This window comes from Arvicola amphibius, chromosome 5 (genome assembly GCF_903992535.2).
Source record: "Arvicola amphibius chromosome 5, mArvAmp1.2, whole genome shotgun sequence".
Classification (NCBI taxonomy): Eukaryota; Metazoa; Chordata; class Mammalia; order Rodentia; family Cricetidae; genus Arvicola; species Arvicola amphibius.
Genome location: NC_052051.1, coordinates 13915108 through 13936945, shown reverse-complemented (window position 1 = coordinate 13936945; position 21838 = coordinate 13915108). Strand labels below are relative to the sequence as shown.

Genomic DNA, 21838 nt, shown 5'->3' with positions numbered 1-21838 from the left:
GACCTCCATGGGGAAAGATTTAAGAAAACAAACAAACAAACAAACAAACAAACAAAAGACTAGGGAGGTAGATGTGTGCCTGGCATACACAATGCACTGGGTTCCATGCTTACCCACACACACACAGTCTCACACAGAGAGAGAGAGACAGAGACAGAGAGAGACAGTAAGAGAGACAGAGAAAGAGAGAGAGATTGATTAAAGCTCCATGTGAAGAGGATGAAGACAGCAAATCTGGAAACAGGACCCGCCCCTGTAGTGGGCAGGGCTAGGAGGTGTAGAAGACGGTTGGGTCCTGCCGGCTCCGCTTGACTGTAACAGACAAAGGGCCATCCCAGCAGCCATCCCAGAGCCTGTTTCCCTCTCTTCTCCTCACGGCAGGGTCTGGGCAAACCCAGCCATCCTCGGCCAGGACTTACCACCTGTCCTTCCAGCACCATGACACCCGTGTCACCTGTCCAGCTCCTGCTGGTGCTCAGCCTAGCACCCCATCTGGTGTCTGGAAGTCCCAAGCAATACTTTCTGAGTAGGTGCTGGGCTTGGGCTCCAGGGGAGGGAAGGGGTTCGCTCCCGTGGAAAAGAGAATGTCTCAGGGAAGACATGTAGAAAAATTTGCAGTGAACAGAATTGTGCCACGTTCAAGGGTCCAAGCTTTATAGTCCAAGTCAGGCTAGAAGCTCTGCTCTGCTTCCCTATTGCTTGGCTCCAAACCTGGCTTTTCAAATGTAACCTCATAATATAAATAATGATATAGAGACAGGAGGAAGGAGAAATGAGCTGGTACATTCTCCATGGAGCACTCTTATTAGACCATGAGACTTCCCACAAAATAGTAGTTACAATAAATGTCAGCCTCATCCTCCGGACTAATTTCACTGTCCCTGGCTCCATCGGGGATGTTGGGTCCCACTTTACAAGCATCAAGACAGACAGGACAATGAATTAGGTGGAAATCAAGATCCAGTCTGCGTAACGTTGGTCTTGGAGGATATGTGGGGAGGGAGGAAAGGGGAACATTGCATTTTATTTCATTTTTGTTATGTAAAATCCAGAGGCACTGCACTATCACCAGTGACTAGTATCCATGGACAAGTATAGACGAGAATCTCTTTCATTGGCCTTCTGCCCAGTTTAACCTGACCAGGACAGTAATGACTTTGGGCCAATACACAGTAGGAAGAGTGCTATTATTATGTGTGCATTCATCTATATTTGGGGCTCTGGGAAATGATATGACTGATAACTCATGTTTTGGGGGAGTCTTAGTTCTGTTTGCAGAGCTTCTGGGAGGAAAAGGAGAAGCCCAATCTTGACATCCCATTCTGAAATTCCTACCCATCTCATCACGGAAAAGGCCATTCTGAGAACTCAACTGAACTGGGTCCCAGTTCTCTGATCCAGCACTTGCAGTTTGTTGGGTTCATGTTACACCAAACTTATCTTCTGTTTAGTCTTCCTCCATACAATCGGCCTGTTTGGTTGACTCTAGTCTAAATCGTTAAGGAGAGGTTGAAAGACTTTCTCAAGTCCACACAATAAGTTCTTACGGATTAGAAGGCCAATACCAACTTTGTTTTGCTTTCTTTTAGCTTGCCACACATACATACACATTCATATCCTTGAAATGGACCCTACCAGGTTCTATAGGGACCCTGCATCTGATCTGCAGGGATCGTCAATGTACAATGAGTTCAGAGTTCCACCAAATATTCTTGGATCAGATATCCATTCCTATTTCACTGACCAGAACTCAGAGGAAGACAGGAGCTAGAAGCAAAGCCTGCTTCCATCCCTGGAGAGCACACAGGAGAAACGAGGGGGCTGCTGCCTGTTATTTCGACCACTCTTGCCTATTCTCCATTCCAGAGTATATCTTGGAACCTCCACCCTGCAGATCCGAACCTGAAGACTGCAACACCTTCTGTACGCAGCAGGAGGAATGTCCAGAAAATCTCCAGTGCTGCTCTGCCTACTGTGGGATAGTCTGCTCCTCAAACAAAGCCCCACTGCCAAACACGTAAGGGTCTCCTCTCCCAGCCCAGGCACCAGAGCTGCCGGCAGAGGCCAACAGCAGTGCCTCTGGCCCATGGCTGTGATGTCTCTTCCTCCTTTTTCCTTTAGTCCCATTATTCTCATTATTGCTGTATTGCCAACATTATCTCTGTCTTTTCCAAGGATGATTTTCACAAAACTTTAATTAAGAGAGATTCCTCAAATTCCACAAGCCTTCTCCCCTGCCCCTGCCTCTCTGAACATACTCCCAATTGCCTCTACCTCTCTTCTGAACCCCTTTCCCAGACTCTACCTTCATCCCAGCATCTGCCTGGAATGATGTATCTGGGCATACATGTGGCACCGAATCCTCAAAACAAATTTGTTCTGTTTTTGTTTCCCCTCCTTTTAGCAGACACTGTCCCTTGTTCCTCGATGTTCTTGGGCTCAGGAGGTCAGCACCAGGAGGGCTGTGGTTGACGGACTAGGCATGGGCATCAGCCCTGAGTCTTCCAAAGGGAAGGGTTCTGGGGTGGAGAAAAGACTCCAGGGTGCTGATGAGATACGGTGGCCCCTCTCATATAGGCACACCTGATGCTTTTTCTAAGAGAGCTCCTCTTTCCTTCTTCCTTTCTTTTCTTCATGAACAGGTGAGGGTCCTACTTGTCCATGCCTCACAGGAAGAATCAGTGACCCACAGCAGGAGATTTAACCACTCAGTGTCTTCAGAGAGGGTCCAAATGCCTCGCCCTTTGCTGTGTTCCCTGCCCTGAGCAAATGCCCAGCTGCATCTACTGTGTGCAGAGTGACAGTGTAGATCTGGAGTCAAATACCTGGGAGCCCATCCTGGATCTACCATGTCTTAACTGGGTGACCTCAAATTAATTAGCCACCCTCTCTGAATAAACTTTCTCATCATTAAGACAAGAATGATGACAATGGCACTAAAATCAAAACCACAAGTTATCTGGAAGCAGTCACTCGCCTCATAATTAATGTTCCATACATTTTACTGGTCCCATGACCAGTTCTCTCTGCAAAGACTAGCCCATGCAATTAAATGCCACATCTTTCAACCGTTCAGCGTTAGACTACAACGACCCAAAAAAGATGACGCTGTTGTCATTTAGTTCCTCCTCCTCCTTTGCTGCAGCAGAGCTCAGCTTCATGTTCTACTTTCAAGTGGGACTGATAGGAAGTACGAATTACAGCGTTGAGAACAGACTGGCTGCCAATAGAGGTGCAAATATTTCTCTTCTACAGATACAAGAGGCTCAAGACTACTCCGCATGCTTGACCTTCGAGCCATGCTCGCCAGCGCACTGCATATGGATGGGTAAGGTTCTCCTGGCTCCTTGTGGGAGACCTCCTCTTCCTCTTCCCACATTCCCCCAAACCACCCGTGTTCTCACAAAGCCAGAACAGCCTCCTTGGCTGCCAGATTGCCGGCTCCCCTATTCTCCACTTCACTGGGTCCATCTTTGAACTCATTCCCTGGGGGCAGATGATGGTCTACAACAGAGAGAAGCAGAGTCGTGGCCTAAGGGGACTGCAGGACCCTCAGACCTGAGGCTTTGCCAAGGAACAGGCTGTTCCAGCCTTCCGTGGGCAAGCACCGTGAGCAAGAGGTCAGGCTTCATGCTCTGTGAGTCATTGGTTAACTCACCGTGCCTCTCTGGTACAATTAACCTGCTCATGGGAAAGAGAAAGAGGCCACCTGTGCCTTAGGATGTTGTGAGGATGATACAAGGTTGCTCAGATGGAAGGACACGGTCACCGAGGAGACCCTGCAAAGATGAGAACACACAGGATGCCACTCTGACCAGGTTCTAGGTGTTTGCTCTTTGAAAAGGTAGAAAGGGAGTTGCCTTTATAATTTGACTGAGATTACAAAAAGTTGTAGATAAAATGCTTGTAAATAAAGTTCCCTGTCCCTCTATCACCAAAATAAAAATGGTGTTTATCATTTGGTGCATTTTGTTAAGAGCATTTTTTTTTAATGTAGGAGCTGTGCTAAGGAAAAGGCTCATTGGTTAAGATTGATCCTGCTCTGTCGTGAGAACCAGGATTTGGATCCCAGTATCTCACAAACATCTGTTAACTCCAGCTCCAAGGGATCCAACATCCTCTTCTGGCCTCTTTGGACACCTGCACACACATGGGTACATGCATGCATATGTATGTGCAAGCACACAAACATATAACAATAAAATGGATTTTTTAAAATTAAATGTACAAGTTTATGGTCTGTTGATGGCCTGATGTTCCCAGAGTTTTCAAATAAGAACAGCGGTATCTCAGCTCCAAGTGCTCTCACTGACCATGTACAGAGAAAATGTTATGTGAACGCAGGTAAGGTTAGCACAGCAGAGCAGGTATGTTAGCGTTGCCTTGACCCTTTCACAACCCCTGCCAAGCCCAGCACTTCCTGCTACACCAGGAGCATCACCCTGGCCATCAGCCAGCACAGCAGCCTTCTAGATAATTCCAGGCTGTGCAGCAGAAAGACATGGGACTAGAGTAAGAACCTTCGTACACTCTTGGGAATCAGTCGAGCTTGGCTCCACTGATGTAGTTACGTTGGGCAATTCCCAATCCCCAGAGACACAGATGAAGAGCAATTAACCCTAGGGTGGATTATGAAGATCAAATGAGATGATGCATGCAAACTCCTCACGAGGACGCTGGCAGAGTTCAGGAATGTTGTTACCTGTGTCTAGTCAATCCGTTATCCAAAATTCTTGTTCTATAAAGAAATCATGGGAGGCCAGTGGGCATGAGTCGGCAGATTCAGTCTTGCCAAGACTGATGAACAAGCATGACAACCTGAGTCTGATCCCCCAGCTCCTCCATGGTGGAAGAAAAGAGTTGAAGGTGAAGCGCCTTCGGAAGAAGATTGCCCTGAAGCCGCTGCGAAGGGCCCAGAGGAAGCTCATCTATGAGAAGGCAAAGCACTATCATAAGGAGTACAGGCAGATGTACCGGACGGAGATTCGCATGGCCAGGATGGCAAGGAAAGCTGGAAACTTCTATGTGCCCGCAGAACCGAAGCTGGCCTTCGTCATCAGAATCCGAGGTATCAATGGTGTGAGCCCAAAGGTGCGCAAGGTGTTGCAGCTTCTCCGTCTTCGGCAGATCTTCAACGGCACCTTTGTCAAGCTCAACAAGGCTTCAATTAACATGCTGAGGATTGTGGAACCATACATTGCATGGGGGTACCCCAATCTGAAGTCAGTAAATGAGCTCATCTACAAACGCGGCTATGGCAAAATTCATAAGAAGAGAATTGCCTTGACAGATAATTCCTTGATTGCTCGATCTCTTGGTAAATACGGCATCATCTGCATGGAGGATCTAATTCATGAGATCTATATCGTTGGAAAACGCTTCAAGGAAGCGAATAACTTCCTGTGGCCCTTCAAATTATCTTCTCCACGAGGTGGAATGAAGAAGAAGACAACTCATTTTGTGGAAGGTGGAGATGCTGGCAATAGGGAAGACCAGATAAACAGGCTTATTAGACGGATGAACTAAGGTGTTGCCCATGGTATTTTTGTAATCTGGTCAGTTAATAAAACAGTCACAGCTTGGCAAAAAAAAAAAAAAAAAAAAAGAATGTATTGTGTGGGTATATTTAGGCCCTATACAACAAAGTCTAAGCAGAAAACAGTAATTGTTTGCTTCTTGAAGGTCAGCAAGACAGTAGAAGCACAGCTAATCTGGCTCTAGCTGAGCTTGGAAGCAAGCTGAGGATCCGGTCTAGTTTTGCTTCCTTTAGGGGATCAAATCCAGGCTATTATACACATTAAACAAGTGTTCTACCACTGAGCTACATCTCTAGCCTTCTTGTTCTCTTTTGAGCTCTGTGTCCTTCATTCTTCTTGGACCAGGGGTCTCTCAAGGTATAGCTTCTCATGGCAAAATTCGGAAGTCAAAGGAGTACATAAAATATCATAGATTTCAAGCTTGGGAACATCCCTTGAGCAAACAAAGCAAGAAGCAAGAGTGAGTCAGAAATCTAAGGTATACAAACAAAGGACAAGTTGCCCAACTGAAGACCATCAGAAGAATGTAGATATGATGGTATAGATTTAATAAGTCTTTACAAAAGAAAGATGAACCTTAGTATTAAAAAGAAAAATGTACCTAAAGTGGTTGCCAACTGCATTTCCAAACAGAAAAATGTTCCCTATGAACAGGACTTCAATTTTAGAGACTCGTGTTACACGAGTAGTGCTTATGACTATTCTGGAAATAGTGAACAAAGAGCAAAGAAGTAGAGACTGGAGCTAGAAGATAATGAAGACTGTGTTTCAAGTACCACATCTTTGAATAATATAGAAGGGAGTTCAAGTGAGTGCTCTTTGCTGAGAGGTAGGTGGGCACGAATATACAAAGGAAGTAGAGACCAGGACTTGGGCAATGGCTCAGTGGTAGAGGGGAAAAGGTTGGGGGGGCAAAAGAGAGATCCCATGGGAAAACAGTGGATATGGTAAAAACCAGATAGTACTATCAGTGGCCTCCGTAACTGGAATGTGAGACTCTCCTGACTAGGACTTTTACTAATTCCCCTGTATTTGATCAACCCATTGTTACTATAATGAACCTCCCACATTAACTCAGCCAAAATGAAGTGATTCTGATGTGTAAGACTGCATCTCAGTTTTCCTGGGTCTTTCATTAGCACACATCCTATCTGTAATGGAAAAATTAAAAATTCTGCAGGATCCCTGGTAGCAGCAGGCAGCAGAAATGCTGTAGGTCCCCAAGTGGTGATAGCGGGCCATGTGGTGATAGCGGGCCATGTGGTGATAGCGGGCCATGTGGTGGCAGGCAGTGGGCCCTGAGAGCAGCCAGTCACAGGCAGAGATGGCTGCCTTTCCCTGAGCTGTGCCTGTGGCTGTCACAGGCAGGGAGACACGTGGCAGGCAGGCAAGAGACAGAGACATGGATAGGCGTGCCATGCAGAGTGAGGTTAGATATTCATTCAGGGGGTTATGGAGGGGGAAGGGGGAGGGGGAGAGGAGCAGAGAGAGAAAGAGAGAGAGAGGAGAGAGAGGAGAGAGAAGAGAGAGAGAGAAGCAGGGGAAGGGGAGAAGTTGGGAGAGAGGCAGAAGCTGCCTCTCCAAGAGGAAGCCTGAAAAGAGAGAGAACTCAGCTGGAAGCTGAAGATCAGCTTGCCTCAGCGGATGGGGGAGGGAGTGGGCATGGCTTGTCTCTTAAAGAGACAGATCATTACATTTGCTTCTATTCAGTATAACACTAGACATCTTGGCCAAGACAATTAAGCAAGAGAAATAAAGGACATTCAAAAATAAGACAAATTTGCCTTCTTTGCAGATGCAAACATACAGACGCATACATAGAGAACCTGAAGACTCCATAAAATTGTACCTAATAAACAAATCCAGCAAAGTTGTACAATACCAATTGAACACACACAAAAAAGGTAGCAATATTCCAGTAGTAAACTGCCAGAAAAGATTAAGAAAGCAATCATTTTCACGATAGCAGCAAAAAATAAAATACCTGGGAATAAATTTAGCCAGAACTGAAAGGTCTCTATGGTGAAAACTAGAATAAACTGATGAAATGAACTGGAAAAGACACAAACAAATCTACAGACTACACGTTAGCAAATCCAAATAAACATGGTTCACATTTTCCTACTGCCAAAATGACCTACAGATTCAGTGCGACCCTTATCAAAGCACAGTGACATCCCTTACAGATATGAAAAATAATACAAAAACTGGTATGATTCACAAAAGACCCCAAATAACTAAGGCAATCTTGAGAGGAAAAAAACAGGAAAAAAGTCAGAGACTAACTATAAAATATCACACAAAGCTGTAGCAAGCAATGCAGCAGGGAACTGACATAAATGGACACTGGGACATACAGGAAAAAAGAACCCAGATTTCAAGTCACCCACTTACAGCCAGCTGATTTTAACCATTCATTCACCCGTTGTGTTGTGTGCGTGAACATGCACACATACATGTGCAGAGGTCAGAAGACCATGTGTGGGAGTCAGCTCTTGAGGATCAAACTCAAGTCATCAGACTTGAGAGCAAGCACTTTGCCCGCTGAGCCATCTCACCAACCCCCGAACAATTGGTTTTTGACAAAGGCACATTGGTCAAAGGACAATCTCTTCAGTATGCCATGCTAAGGAAACTGTATCCACTACAGAAAAAAAATGAAACATTTCTCAGCATGTACAAAAATAAACCAAAAATGTAGAATTCAAAACAATGAAAATACTGAAAAAAATGAAATTTGATTGCTTCGTGATAGTGGACTAGGCAACAATATTCTCAGCAAGCACTCGAAAATACAGGCAACAGCTAAAAGGAATACATGGGATTACGTCAGATTTCAAAGCTTCTTCACAGACAACTGAGGAGATCACCCAGTATGTAAAACACCTGCTACACACATGAGGAAGTCCTTGACTTTGATCCAGAATCCTCGTTAAAAAGGGGGGTGATATGCATCTGTGTTCCCTGCCCTGGGGTGCAGAGATAGATGTGAGTCCCTGAGGCTCAGTGGCCAGCTAGCCTAGCTGACTTGGCAACTTCCAAGACGAGAGACCACACCCACCCCCTCTCCAAACTTTACAAAAGAGGTGTACAGTTCCTGACAGCACACCCAAGGTTCTCCTCTAAACTCCACCTGTGAACACACCCAAGGTTCTCCTCTAAGCTCCACACACACACATCTGTGAACACACCCAAGGTTCTCCTTTAAGCTCCACACACACATCCGTGAACACACCCAAGGTTCTCCTCTAAGCTACACACACACACACACACACACACACACACACACACATACGTCTGTGAACACACCCAAGGTTCTCCTCTAAGCTACACAAACATGTCTGTGAACACACAGACAGAAAATAATCAACAGAGTGAAGGAAAAAAAAAGTGATAGGAGAAAAACATTTTCAGGGTATATCTCTGGCAAGGTTTGAACACTCAAAATATACAAGGAACTCAAATAACAGAACCCACAAATAGTCAGATTTTAAGATGGGCCAAACATACAGGATAAGCGCTGCTCAAAAGGAGACAGCCATCTGAACAACAGGCATATGAGAAAGGCTCGTGGTCATTCATCACAAAGGAAAAAGCAAATCAAAATTATCCATTGTGTTGTGTGTGGGCATGTGCACACATACATGTGCTGCCACTACGTCCCTGGGAGCCATGCTGGTGAACATGTAGAAAAGAGGGCAGGCATATACTTTTGAAGAACACATAAGTTATTACAGCCATTGTGGGAAAAAATGTATGTGGACTCCTCAAAAGTTTGCAAACAGAGCTATCATATGGTCCATCGACTCTAATACTAGGCATATATTCAAAGTAAATTAAATCAGTATGTTAAAGGACACCTGCACTCCCATATTTATTGTAGCAGTATTTGTGAGAGCCAAGAGATGGGCAACCTAAACATCTGTCAACAGATGAAAGGACAAATTTGGATTTATATAGGCAGCCAAATTCCTGTCATTTGCAATAATATTAATGAGCCTGGAGGATGTTGTGCTCAGTGGAAATGAACTGTAAACAGGAAGATAAATGCATTCTATAATTTTGCTTATATAAGATATCCAAAATAGTCAAAGTCATAGAATTCACAGTGGAATGGTGTTTGGTCAGGTCTGATGAAAGGAAAATGGGGAGTTATTAAATAAAATGCACCAAGTTTCAGTCAAACAAGATAAAGATCTAAATCTGGCGTGTAATATTGCATCCATTATCAATAATGCATTAAATATGCTGCTAGGATAGAGCTCAAGAGCTCATGCATGTATAGAGAGGTGCGTGTGTAGTGTATGTATGCATGTGCACAAACCTATTATATGCACATGTAGGTCAGAGGTCAACATCGGGCATCTTCTTCAACCACTCCACCTTATTTTTTGTGTCAGGGTCTCTCATTAAACCTAGAACTCATCATATCAGCCAGACTAGCTGTCAGTGAACCCCCAAACCTCTTCCTCAGAACTGGAGTTACAGGCACATGCAGCTATGCTCAGCTCTTACATAGATGCTGGGTATCAGAACTCAGGTTCTCATGTTTGTACAGTATCCATAGCAACCACTGAGCTGTATCTCCAGGCCTGATACCAAGGACTCTTGGTGCAATAAAGTAAAATTTAAAAAAAAAAAAAAAAAGAGGAGACAAAAAAAAGACAAAAAAAAAAAGAGGAGACATGAAACTTGGAAAGTAAACCAAAGTTTAAAACAGTTGAAAATCAAAACAGTAAATTAGTGAAAATTTATCAAACAGAGGCATCTGTGAACACCATGCAGAGTGAGATTGGATATTTATTTAATGGGTTATGGAGGGAAAAGGGGAGAAAGGGAGAAGAGCAAAGGGAGAGAGGGAGAGAGAGAGAGAGAGAGAGAGAGAGAGAGAGAGAGAGAGAGAGAGAGAGAGAGAGGGAGAAGGGGAGAAGTGGGGAGAGGGGAGAGACAGAAGCTACCTCTGAGAGAGAGAGAGAGAGAGAGAGAGAGAGAGAGAGAGAGAGAGAGAGAGAGAGACAGAGAGAGAGACAGAGAGAGAGGGAGAGGGAGAGGGAGAGGGAGAGGGAAGGACTCCTCTGCAGACAGGGAAGGGAGTGGGCGTGGTTTGTCTCTTAAAGGGACAGGACAGACCATTACAGCCATAAGAAAACATAGGCTCTGGCGCACGCCTTTAATCCCAGCACTCGGGAGGCAGAGGCAGGCGGATCTCTGTGAGTTCGAGACCAGCCTGGTCTACAAGAGCTAGTTCCAGGACAGGCTCCAAAGCCGCAGAGAAACCCTGTCTCAAAAAACCAAAAAAAAAAAAAAAATAGGCTCCCCATGAAGCTAGAGTTATAGGAGGTTGTAAACCACCCCATGTAGGCATGTAGGCACTGGGAACTGAACTTGGGTCCTCCAGAAGAGAAGCAAGTGCTCTTAACCACCCAATCATCTCTCCAGTCCTAGAAATTTTTCTTTAAAAAGATTATTAAAGACCAAAATGAACAGAAAATTGCTCTATAGATTCAATTCAACTCAAAGCAATGTCTAGGGTAGGTTTTCTCAGAAATTTATCCAGTTAATTTGGACTTTTATATGGAAAATAAAAACTCCTAATATAAAGTTCAAGAAATTAAGTATAGCTTTTGAATCAGGAATATATTATGTAATAAAACACACAAGTTCATATATATTAGCAAAGTTACATGACTGTAGCTGTTGGCAATGGCTGAACAGAATGTAATGACTGAAGAAAAGAGAAGTCTAGAACCATTAGAAAATTAAAGGAGGCCTTTATTTCATGGTTCACCAAAAGAAACCAATACCAAGTGATTCCAGGTTATAAATGGGGGCCACTTTTCCCAAGCTTATAAAACAAGTCAGGCTCAAGGTGGCTTCATAAAGCAGTGTAGCTGAGTATAAAGGGGGGAACCTGTAATCCCAGTACTTGGGAGGCTCAGGTGGACAGGTCAGAAGCTCAAGGCCAGCCTGGGTTACACAACAAGTTCCTGGACAAATCAGGGTAAACACCCAACTCTTGCCTCCAAAACTTAAACGATAGTAATAATAATAAAACACTAGTAAACATTACGGCAACTTCAAATCAGGTGTCTACTAGAAAACAGATAAGTGATCATGAACATAGCTTTACCTTCACCCGCTCAGCGCCTGTTGGTGATGATGACGAATACGCCTACCTCAGCGATTCTGTGTATTAATTTAACAACTTAGTCCATATGGGTTACTTAATGTAGACTTTGGCAAGAAGGAAACACCTCAACCATCATTTCTGTTATTCTCGTACTTCGTTCTTTCTAATGCACCAGGCCAGTTTTTTCTCTGCTTTAGAAAACCAGAACATGGAAAGGAAGCAATTCTTTTGAAATTCCTTGCTCTGGTGATCCAGCCCTTCATAGTTAAGCATATGCATATGCTCTGGTCCCTAAGCTCGTATTGTCTCTACATGAATATGGAATTCACTATCAGGGGTCTAATCAGTTTGGGACCTTTAGCTTCATGGCTGGGTACTCAAGCGCTCAGCGTTCAACTCAACACATCATAAAGCCCAATTCAGGATCCCTCCCACCAAACCAAACTTGAAGTATAAGAGCATTCAACAGCTTCTACCTGCTGCTTGCTCCACCATGAAGCCTGCTAAGATGGGGTTTCTCCTAGGAATCTTCATCTTCTGCTCAGTCACTGCCCCAGTACTGAGTGGTGTTGCCAGGCTCACTCACAATATCTGCAGAGAATACAAAGGTATGGATAAGGTTAAAATAGAAGGTAAACTCCAAGACCAATTATGAATGAGGGGGAAAGAGATGAAAACAGTTCCACTGGGGGGGGAGGTTCAGAAGGCTCCTCTCTCGTGGCAACACCTGCCAACCTTCAGTGCTTTAACTCGGGGCATTATTTTCTTCGGGGGACTTGCGGGTGTCCAGAGAGGACAAAACAATATATGGTATAAGTAAATCCTTTCCAGATAGAGAACTCCTTTGTAGGAAGTCAAAAAACTGCAAGCATTTTGCGTCAGGGGTTTTGTGGCATATTTCAAAGAGTTCATACCTTCCAAGAGCATGCCTTCCAATGAGAGAGGATTTTAGAGAGTAATATCATTGAGGTCTAGCCTGCATTTGGGCTCTGGACATACAGAAGACATCTGAGCATGCTGTACCTATATGGAAGAGTTTACAGTGTGGCTGTGACCCATAGGTGAGACTTTCTCTTGAAGCCCAAGTGATACAGTCTCTGCTTTGATTCAGATTCCAAACTCTGGCTCTGTCACTCAGCATGCGTCTGCCTCTGGGCGAGACTGTCAGCCCAATGACCATCTCCTCCCCGACACCACTTTGCCTATATGTAAAACAAAATCTAGAAAATCAGAGAGTATTTGTGATTATAACATTAAATTGCACTTGTGGCAAGGCCCAGCCAAGTAGTGTTAACCAAAAAATAAACTATATACTGGCAGCTTGAGGAAGGTGGGCACTAAGCACTGGGCTATCAATATGGCCACCAGTGTGACTATTTCAATCATCCCTACCCACCATTTGGCCAATAAAAAAGAGACAACTGCTTCCTGGAAAGCAAGAGAAGGCGTGAAGAACAGCAAGATATGGGGGTGAAAGACTCTCATGCTTCTGGTTGTATAATGAGTAAGTAGACTGGGTGGGGTGCGTGCGTGCGTGCGTGTGTGTGTGTGTGTGTGTGTGTGTGCGTGTGCGTGTGCGTGTGTGTTCTGAGTTGTGTGTCTTCAGCAGGCAGCTGAAAGGCTAGGCAATGAGAACATGGAGGAGCAGAATGCCAGGACGGCCTGCAAGGTGTGCAGTGCGAGGAACGATGTCACTTTGCACAAGCTAAGCCATTCACCATCTGGTCCTTCCCCCAAACCACTGCCAAGGACCCACCATCTGGAGATGTAAACTGTATTGGACGAAGGCGGCTTTGTCGTGTGACTCTACTTACAACAAAAAAAGGCAGAAACCTCTGAGGGTCCCTGAACTAGAATGTTTCCAAGCTAGAGGAAGGAACTTTTCTTTTAGTGTGTGGGTGTCTACACCTGCATGCGTGCCACTGTTCATGCATGCTTATGAACCATGGCATGCATGTGGAGGTCAGAGGACAACTGGAAGGAGTTGGTTCTCTCTTCCCACTACATGGGCTCAGAGAGAGAACTCCAGTTGTCAGCTCCTTAACCCCCTAAGGCACCTCACCGTCCCAAGCAGGAACTTTCAAGGGCCTCTGAACAGAGACGATGCTTGCTCTTGAGCCCCAACCATCTTCCTCTAATTCCGTGGCAACTTCTCTTGCAGAGTCTTGTAATATGGACATGGATCCTGGCAGCTGCTATGAGGTCCATTTTAGATACTTCTACAACAGAACCGCCGGAGAGTGTCAGAGTTTTGTCTTCACTGGCTGCAACGGTAACCTCAACAACTACAGGCTGAAAATAGAGTGTGACATCCAGTGCAATGAAGAATACCGGACAGTACGGTAAGGGCTCCAGCTCGGCTCCGGTCTTCCGGGAGAACGGCAAGAACAGGGTAGAGATTCAAGGGTAGAGAAAATTAGTCAAGGGCTTACCCCTTTGGGGACGAGAAGAGGGAGGATTGTAGTAATAGAAGGTTCTACTGGGTAGGCCGGGGTCTCAGGAGAAATTGTTGATTTTGGACAGACAGGTAGTGGTGGCACATGTCTTTAATCCCAGCACTTGGGAGGCAGAGGCAGGCAGATCTCTGTGAGTTCGAGACCAGCCTGGTCTACAGAGAGAATTCCAGGACAGGCTCCAAAGCTATACCAAGAAACCTTGCCTCACAAAAACAAAACAAAACAAAAAAAACAAAAACAAAAACAAAAAAAAAAACCCTCAAATGTCCAGGGAGAAAACTGTAGCTATTATTTGGCACACTGCCAAGTATGCGTTAACAATTACCATATATAACACAATTTTATATTAAAATAGCTACACGAAGCCTCCACCACCAACAACGATCCCACCAACTAAGGCCACAACTGCACCAAAGTCTAAAAACCTGCGTGTTCAAAAAAGAAAACCCTTCCAACTGAGAAGACAGAGAAAGTACAACAGGCACCACAGGTCCAAACGGTGGTACCAGGCCAGGGGTCAAAGGAAGGCTGCCACAAAGGTCAGTGTCTGGTTCAGGCTTCAACTCCAATGGGTCCACAGCTCCCTAAGAAACTGAGCTTTGCCTCCCCGAGTCCCAAAGACAATGACTACTCCAATCCTTGAGCAGAGAAGCTTCTCTTTGCAGTGAATGAAGAGACTCACGGCTGCTCAAGCTGCTAAGAGATTACGATGCCGCTGAGTGCTCAGGCCCGGGGCCTTTATACCATCTCCTCTAAGGGGTGCAAGAGCTGAGTGATGAGGAGCAGGGCTGCAGAACCCTGTCTTCTAGGCAGGCACAGATTCTGCGACCGTGAACCCGCTATAGCTGCAGCTGCATACCCTACTCCTTCACAGACCTACGTTTCACAACAGTCAGTCATAAATGGGAGATGGGTTCAGGCCTTCTCTCCCGGCGATACTGGTGAAAAGCAGCCACGACCTTCTGTTGTACCCACTCCTAAGTCCATCGGGCTCCATGCCCATGGTCACATGCATAGCCGCAGCTAGAATCAGTGGGTCACAAAACAAAATGACATGAATTCAAGAAAGTGACCTGTAGGTGTGTGGCAAAGAGATGAGAATAAGTGGAATGAAAACAGTCAGAATGCAAAGTGTGTGTGTATGTGTGTGTGTGTGTGTGTGTGCGTGTGCATGTGTGTGCATGTGAGGGGTGAGCATGTGTGTGCGTGCATGTGTGTGAGAAATTATTAAAGAATAAATTACTGAAAGATCTGAGAAAATAAGATTAAATGAAAATATCTGTACAGTAGATTTATATTATGATTTTCACCTGCTAGGTGAGAGAAATGAGTCCACTATAAGAAATCAATTGAAGCCTGGCAGTGGTGGCACATACCTTTAATCCCAGCACTTCAGAGACAGAGGCAGGCAGAGCCAGGACTACACAGAGATACCCTGTCTCAAAACAAAACAAAACACACACACACACACACACACACACATCAAAAAATAAATAAATTACTCACTAAATAGTAGCATAGCAAGTTGCTTTGGTTTTTGCTTTTTATTTTTAATCAGATCTGACCACCACAAGGCTCTTACCCTGCCGCTATGCTCCAAGAGCCCCCAAATCAAATCTTTGCATTTTTAGGCCTTCTAAATCTCCAGAGTGTCATGCTATTTTGTACAGGTCAAGCCCAAGCCCCCAGCTGACCGTTTCCAATTCTTAGAACAAGAAGTTCAGTGGCTTCTGCCCAGGCAGTACAGTGGCTGACTTCCATAACAGAGACAGAAAGACCTAGCGGGTGACTCAAAAGGACCAGCTCTGCTTTTAATCCTCCCTAATGTGTCCTTACAGAGGCTAGAGCATGGGTAGTGGCTATCTTTAGGATAAAAATGAAATAGATTAATGCAACAGAGGGTCCCCTGCTAGAGAGGTCATTCTCTAGGACTGTCCCAAGACAGAAATGACCGACACTAATCCAGGGAGACTCTTTTGTAACCTGCAGCATGAATCTTCTTTTTCTTTTAAACAGAACACCAGAGCCTGAGCGTGAGCCTGAGATAGGTGCTCTCATGGACGTCCTCGGATGGGCCACCTGAAACAAAGCTGGAAGAAGGTTCAGGCCAATGCTGAGATCTTTGGGAAATGTCCACAATCCTGGACACTTCGACTTACTGCTTTCCTGTTCCTAATTTTGTCTTTCCTGAGAAATCACTGCCATCATTAAAAATGAAAGGCTCTTCCTGCGGTGTGCCCTTCTTTTCTGTGTCTTCACCCCATTGCCTTATCCAGAAAATGTCAGCGGGTTCCACACTTTAGGTCTCTTACTCTTGAGCGATTTCTCGCACATCCAGACAATGCTGAAGCCAGCCCCAGCACAGCTGACCAAATTGTACAGATTGGTGTCACCTCCCCTACGAAATCCAGCTGAGCAGTGCCTCCACAGCAGCAAACCTGTTCGATTTTAGCCTTCAAATCAAATGCAGCATCGACCCTCACACTCACCTGGAGTGTTTCTTCACCCAAGCAAACCTTTCTTGGTCAGACCTCCTTCCTTAACTGATCTCTTATGTTGTTCCCTGTTTATTAGGAATCATTTAGGTAGCCTTAGGAGCTTGGTGACTAAAAGTTAACTTGATTACTGTCCGCCGTCCCAGAAAAGAAGCCTAAACCTCATTCTGCTGTCTTTGTTTTACCTACCAAAAGAATGACCATCCACAGACAGACTCTCAAGTCTGAAGATAGTGACCAGGTATAGCCTGGCTGTGATCTGCCCAGTTAGAGTATCCTCAGATTGACCATTTCAACTCTGAAATTTCTTGGGTATCCCAGATGAATCTTCACTGAAGTCGAATTGTCCTCTCTATATTTAGTCTAATTAACCCCTCACCTAGAAACCATGTGTCAATCACCAGCGTCAGAGACACTATATATCACTGAAAACCTGTAACAGAAAAATGCAGCCTAAAGAATCACAACTTAGAGACTTCTTAAGATTGATTTTTATTTACATGGTGTGTGTGGGGGGGGGGTGTCCATGGGGGACCAGAAAAGGGCATCCAATCCCCCGGAACTAGAGTTACAGACAGCTGGAAGCTGACTGATTTGGGTGCTGGGAACAAAACTTAAGTCTTCTGCAAGAGTAGTAAGTGCTCTTTTCCACTGAGCCATCTTTCCGCCACCACCCTCTTTTTTTTTTTTTTTTTTTTTTTTTTGGTTTTTCGAGACAGGGTTTCCCTGTAGTTTCTAGAGCCTGTCCTGGAGCTAGCTCTTGTAGACCAGGCTGGCCTCGAACTCAGAGATCCGCCTGCCTCTGCCTCCCGAGTGCTGGGATTAAAGGCGTGTGCCACCACCGCCCGGCCCCACCACCCTCATTTTTTAAGATTTATTTTTGTGCCGGGCGATAGTGGCGCACGCCTTTAATCCCAGCACTCGGGAGGCAGAGGCAGGCGGATCTCTGTGAGTTCGAGGCCAGCCTGGTCTACAAGAGCTAGTTCCAGGACAGGCTTTAAAAAAGCTGCAGAGAAACCCTGTCTCGAAAAACAAAAAAACAAAAAAACAAAAAAAAAACAAAAAAAAAAGATTTATTTTTGTTTTTACTTCTGTTCTTTTGAATTTTTTGAAAATGTATTTATGTTGCCAGGCATGGTACTACAACACTTTAAACCCACTACCTGGGAGTCAGAGAGATAGGTGGATCTCTGTAAGTTCAAGGCCAATCTGGTCTTCAAAGGACTATACAGTGAGACCTTGTATCAAAGCAGGGAGGTGTGTTCTTTTATGTGTATGAGTGTTTTCCCTGCATATATGTATGTGCTCCACATGTGTGCCTGGTACTCACAGAGGTCAGAAGAGGGCATTGGATCCCCAGAAACTGGAGCTATGGATAATCATAAGCTGCCATGTGGATGCTAGTAACCAAGTCATCTGAAAGAGCAGTCAGTGCTCCTAGCCATTGAGCCATCTCTTCAAGAAAACAAAACAAAGCAAGTGACTTGAAAACAGAAGAAATAATCCATTAGGAAACCAGTTAAGACAAAGGCAGGAGTATGAATAAAGACATTTCGGGTCGAATCACAGAACAGTAGTGCAACAATGAAAATATATGAACCGGAACTGCACACGCAACAGATGAACATTAGAACTGGATGCTGAGATAAAGCCATGTGTGCTGGGCACAAGCCAGAGCCATCAAACTTCTGTAAATTCAAGACAGAGTTGGAAAGATGGCCCAGAAGTTAAGAATGCCTTCTGCCCTTGCAGAGAATTGTAGTCTGGTTCCCAGCATCCAGGTTTGGCATCTCACAGTCCCCTGTAACTCCAGCTTCAGGAAGACAGACACCCTCTTCTGGATTTCTCAGATGCACATAGACACAGATATACACAAAGCTGTTAAAATTCAAAAAAACTAATAAATACTTTCTAGATCAAGAATAGATTGATAAAATTCTCAAAGAGATAATGAAAAGGGGGATTTTAAATTTAAAAAAAAAGATGCAGACTATTTCAAGTGGTCATCTTGGTTTGCTGTCGCAGCTGATATGGATGGCTACTACTTTGGTGTAACCTCTGTTGAAAATAACAAAAAGAATCTGCCACTCCCCAAAGGAAGACAATAAAAAAAAATCCACTCTATGTCTCAGATCCAAAGTCCTACAGTTCTGTGTGAATCCTGATTTTTTTAAAAAAAATACAAAACATAAAACTTAGACTTAGGCAGCAGTCACAGTAAACAGTAAATATTACCATCCAACCACACACTCTAAAGAACACACTTGCCAAAGACCAGCGAGCAAGGAAGTTCAGGCAGTTGTACTTGTACTTTCAAATGCTGAGTTCACATTGATTTTCACGCCCTCCGTCTTCTGACAGTCTGAAGGTTTTGCCCTGGAGTGAGCCAGATCTTCATTTCTGGCATGAAAAGGTGGGCTGGAACAGTCGTTTGCATTCTTATATCCCGGCCTTCCTCTCTGCTGCTCATCCCTACTTGATATAATGGCTCATTTGAGAGCCCCATGGGACCTGATTACACACTTCAGTTTCCTTGTTACACAAGGTCAGTCAAGACAGGCAAAGCTGTGACCTCCTCAGTTTAACCAGCGGAGCGGGTGTCCCTCTCAGACCTCAAGTCAGCGAAATCATTTTGGCCTTTATTAGTGGAAGTAATCCTAAACAACATACAAGAAATATTAACTGAATATACATGTGATATCCCTAATCCCTCTCCAGAGGACCAGGTTTGGGGTTGATTCCCAGCAACATATGGCAGCCCAGGACTCTCTGTTTCTCTAGCCCAGGGATCCAATGCTCTCTACTGGTCTCTGCAGGCACCAAGCACACAAGCAGTACAGACATGCAGGCAAAACACCCAAACACATAAAATAGAATAGTTAAAAGTGTATTTTACATTAAATATATATATATATATATATATATATATATATATAATATATGGGTGGTGGTATATGCATCTGAGTGCAGGTGCCTGAGACATTAGACGCTCTTGGAAGCTGGAGTTACAGGAGGTTGTAAGCCACCTCATGCAGGTGCTGGGAACTGAACTCAGGTCCTCTGCAAGAGCAGTACACACTCTGAACAACTGAGTCATCTCTTCAGCCCCCTTAAAACTGTTTTTTACTTCAACCTCACCCATCCAGAAGGTCTGCCACCAAGAAAGTAAATGGCAACAAAGCAGGTAAAGATGCAGGAGAAGAAGAAATATATTCACTCCTGGGGAGAATGCAAATTGCGTGGCCACTCCGGAAATCATGAAAGCATTTCCTCAAGCAAAGACCTAAAACTGAAAGAGCCATATGACCCGGCTGCACGCATACCCAACCATCATAAATACGTTTGCACAGCCATGCACACTGTTTGTGAATTACAATCCTAGGATGCTGTGGGAAATTGTTCTAAGGTGTGTTACTTTTGTTTATGTTGCATTTGTTTAACTGTGAAGCTGTGATTCCTCGCCTATCTAAAACACCTGATGGTCTAATAAAGAGCTGAGCGGCCAATAGCGAGGCAGGAGCAAGGATAGGCGGGGCTACCAGGCAGAGAGAATAAATAGAAGGAGAAATCTGGGAGGAGTAAAAAGAAGGAACAAGAGAACGAGCAGAGGAGGACTTCAGGGGCCAGCAACCCAGTCAGCCAGCCTCCCAGCCACCCAGCCACCCAGTCACCCAGCCACCCAGCCACCCAGCCACCCAGCCACCCAGCCACCCAGCCACCCAGCCTCCCAGCCACCCAACCACCCAGCCACCCAGCCACCCAGTCACCCAGCCACCCAGCCACCCAGCCACCCAGCCACCCAGCCATGGAATAAGAATGAAAGTAAGATATACAGAAGTAAGGAAAGGAAAAAGCCCAGAGGTAAAAGGGTAAATTGAATAAATTAAGAAAAGCTGGCTAGAAACAAGCCAAGCTAAGGCTAGGCATTTATTTATAAGCAAGAATGAGACTCTATGTGATTTATTTGGGAGCTGGGAAATGGAACAATAGGAAATGGAACAGACAGATAGATGAAGAAAACTTAGTACAGGGAAGTGATGGCGCATGCCTTTAATCCCAGCCCTTGTGAGGCAGTGGCAAGAGGGTCTCTGTGTAGTCAAGGCCAGAGAGCCTAACCTACATGATGAGTTCCAGGACAACTGGGGCTGTGCAGAGACCCTATCTCCAAAGAAACAAAACAATAAGGAGGGACAGGAAAGGCGGTACATGTACACAGCAAAGTTTCATCCCACCAGAGAGAGAGAGAGAGAGATCAGGACATTTGCAGGAAAAATGATGGGAAGTGGAAGTTATTATCTCAAGCAACAAGCCCCAGACTCAGAAACACAAATACTACACATGACTGCTCTCAGAACAGATTTGAGTTCTAGGCATGCGTGTACATGTACAAGCAGGAATAGGCCGTGAAACTTGAGAGGGGAAAGATGACCTTAGGGAAGGAGATTTCGAAAAAGGATAAGAGAGAATAAGAGAAAGCATGTGACATGAAGACAGGGGGAGGGGGTGGGAAGGACCAAAAAGCAGTGGGGCCAGGAAACTGGGGGGGGGGGGAGAGGGCAGAGAAAGCAAATATAAAAACTCTATAATGAAACCCATTGTTTATGAACTAATTTTTAAAATGATGAAAAGAAACATCAGTTGCCTGAGTTCTAAGCAGCTGTAGCCCATAGATAAAGAGAAAGAGATGGGGTTCATCCCTAGGGCTCTGTCAAACACGGTCTTTCAAACTCCATGGCTGGGTACCCAAGGACTCACTGTCCTGCTCACTACGCTGATTCTGGATACACCAGCACCCTGTCCAGGCCCTGGGGAAATTCCATTCGAACATGGGTTCAACTTCCCAGAGAAGTAGAAGCTCCTCCCCCAAGACATATCACCTCAGCGTAGCCCCAGTATCTCCATCGGCTGTCAGGAGCACCATGGGGGCTCGGGGGATGTGCCTTGCCCTGTGGCTCCTCACTTTTTCCACGCTCATGCAGATGCTTTCTAGCGAGTTATTTTCTCCAGGAGTCAAAAGAGAGCTGTGTGAAAGCGGGTATCTTGGAGGTAAGCAAAAATGAATGTGTGAACGGGAGGAAAACCGTGAAGGAGAAAGAGAGTCGGGTCCTCTGGATGGTATGGCTGAGGATCAGCCAAACCCTCCTCGTATATCAAATTCCGTGGGTCCGAGGCTTCCGATTATATTGAGGCCCCATTAGAGGTTGGAGAAAAAAGGAAGAC

At 45.0% G+C, this 21838-nt stretch overlaps 2 protein-coding genes across 2 annotated transcripts; both read left to right on the top strand.

Annotated features, from left to right (window-relative positions):
• Positions 1-402: 402 nt before the first annotated feature.
• Wfdc13 (WAP four-disulfide core domain 13) lies at positions 403-2021 on the top strand. The gene is made up of 2 exons (XM_038331312.1): positions 403-526; positions 1867-2021. Exons 1-2 carry the CDS (start codon positions 439-441, stop codon positions 2019-2021), a joined length of 243 nt encoding a protein of 80 aa, XP_038187240.1. The 5' UTR covers positions 403-438.
• Positions 2022-3281: 1260 nt separating this feature from the next.
• LOC119815121 (60S ribosomal protein L7-like) lies at positions 3282-5588 on the top strand. Its single transcript, XM_038331311.1, has 2 exons — positions 3282-3328; positions 4854-5588. Exons 1-2 carry the CDS (start codon positions 3282-3284, stop codon positions 5524-5526), a joined length of 720 nt encoding a protein of 239 aa, XP_038187239.1. The 3' UTR covers positions 5527-5588.
• The last annotated feature ends 16250 nt before the right edge of the window (positions 5589-21838 follow it).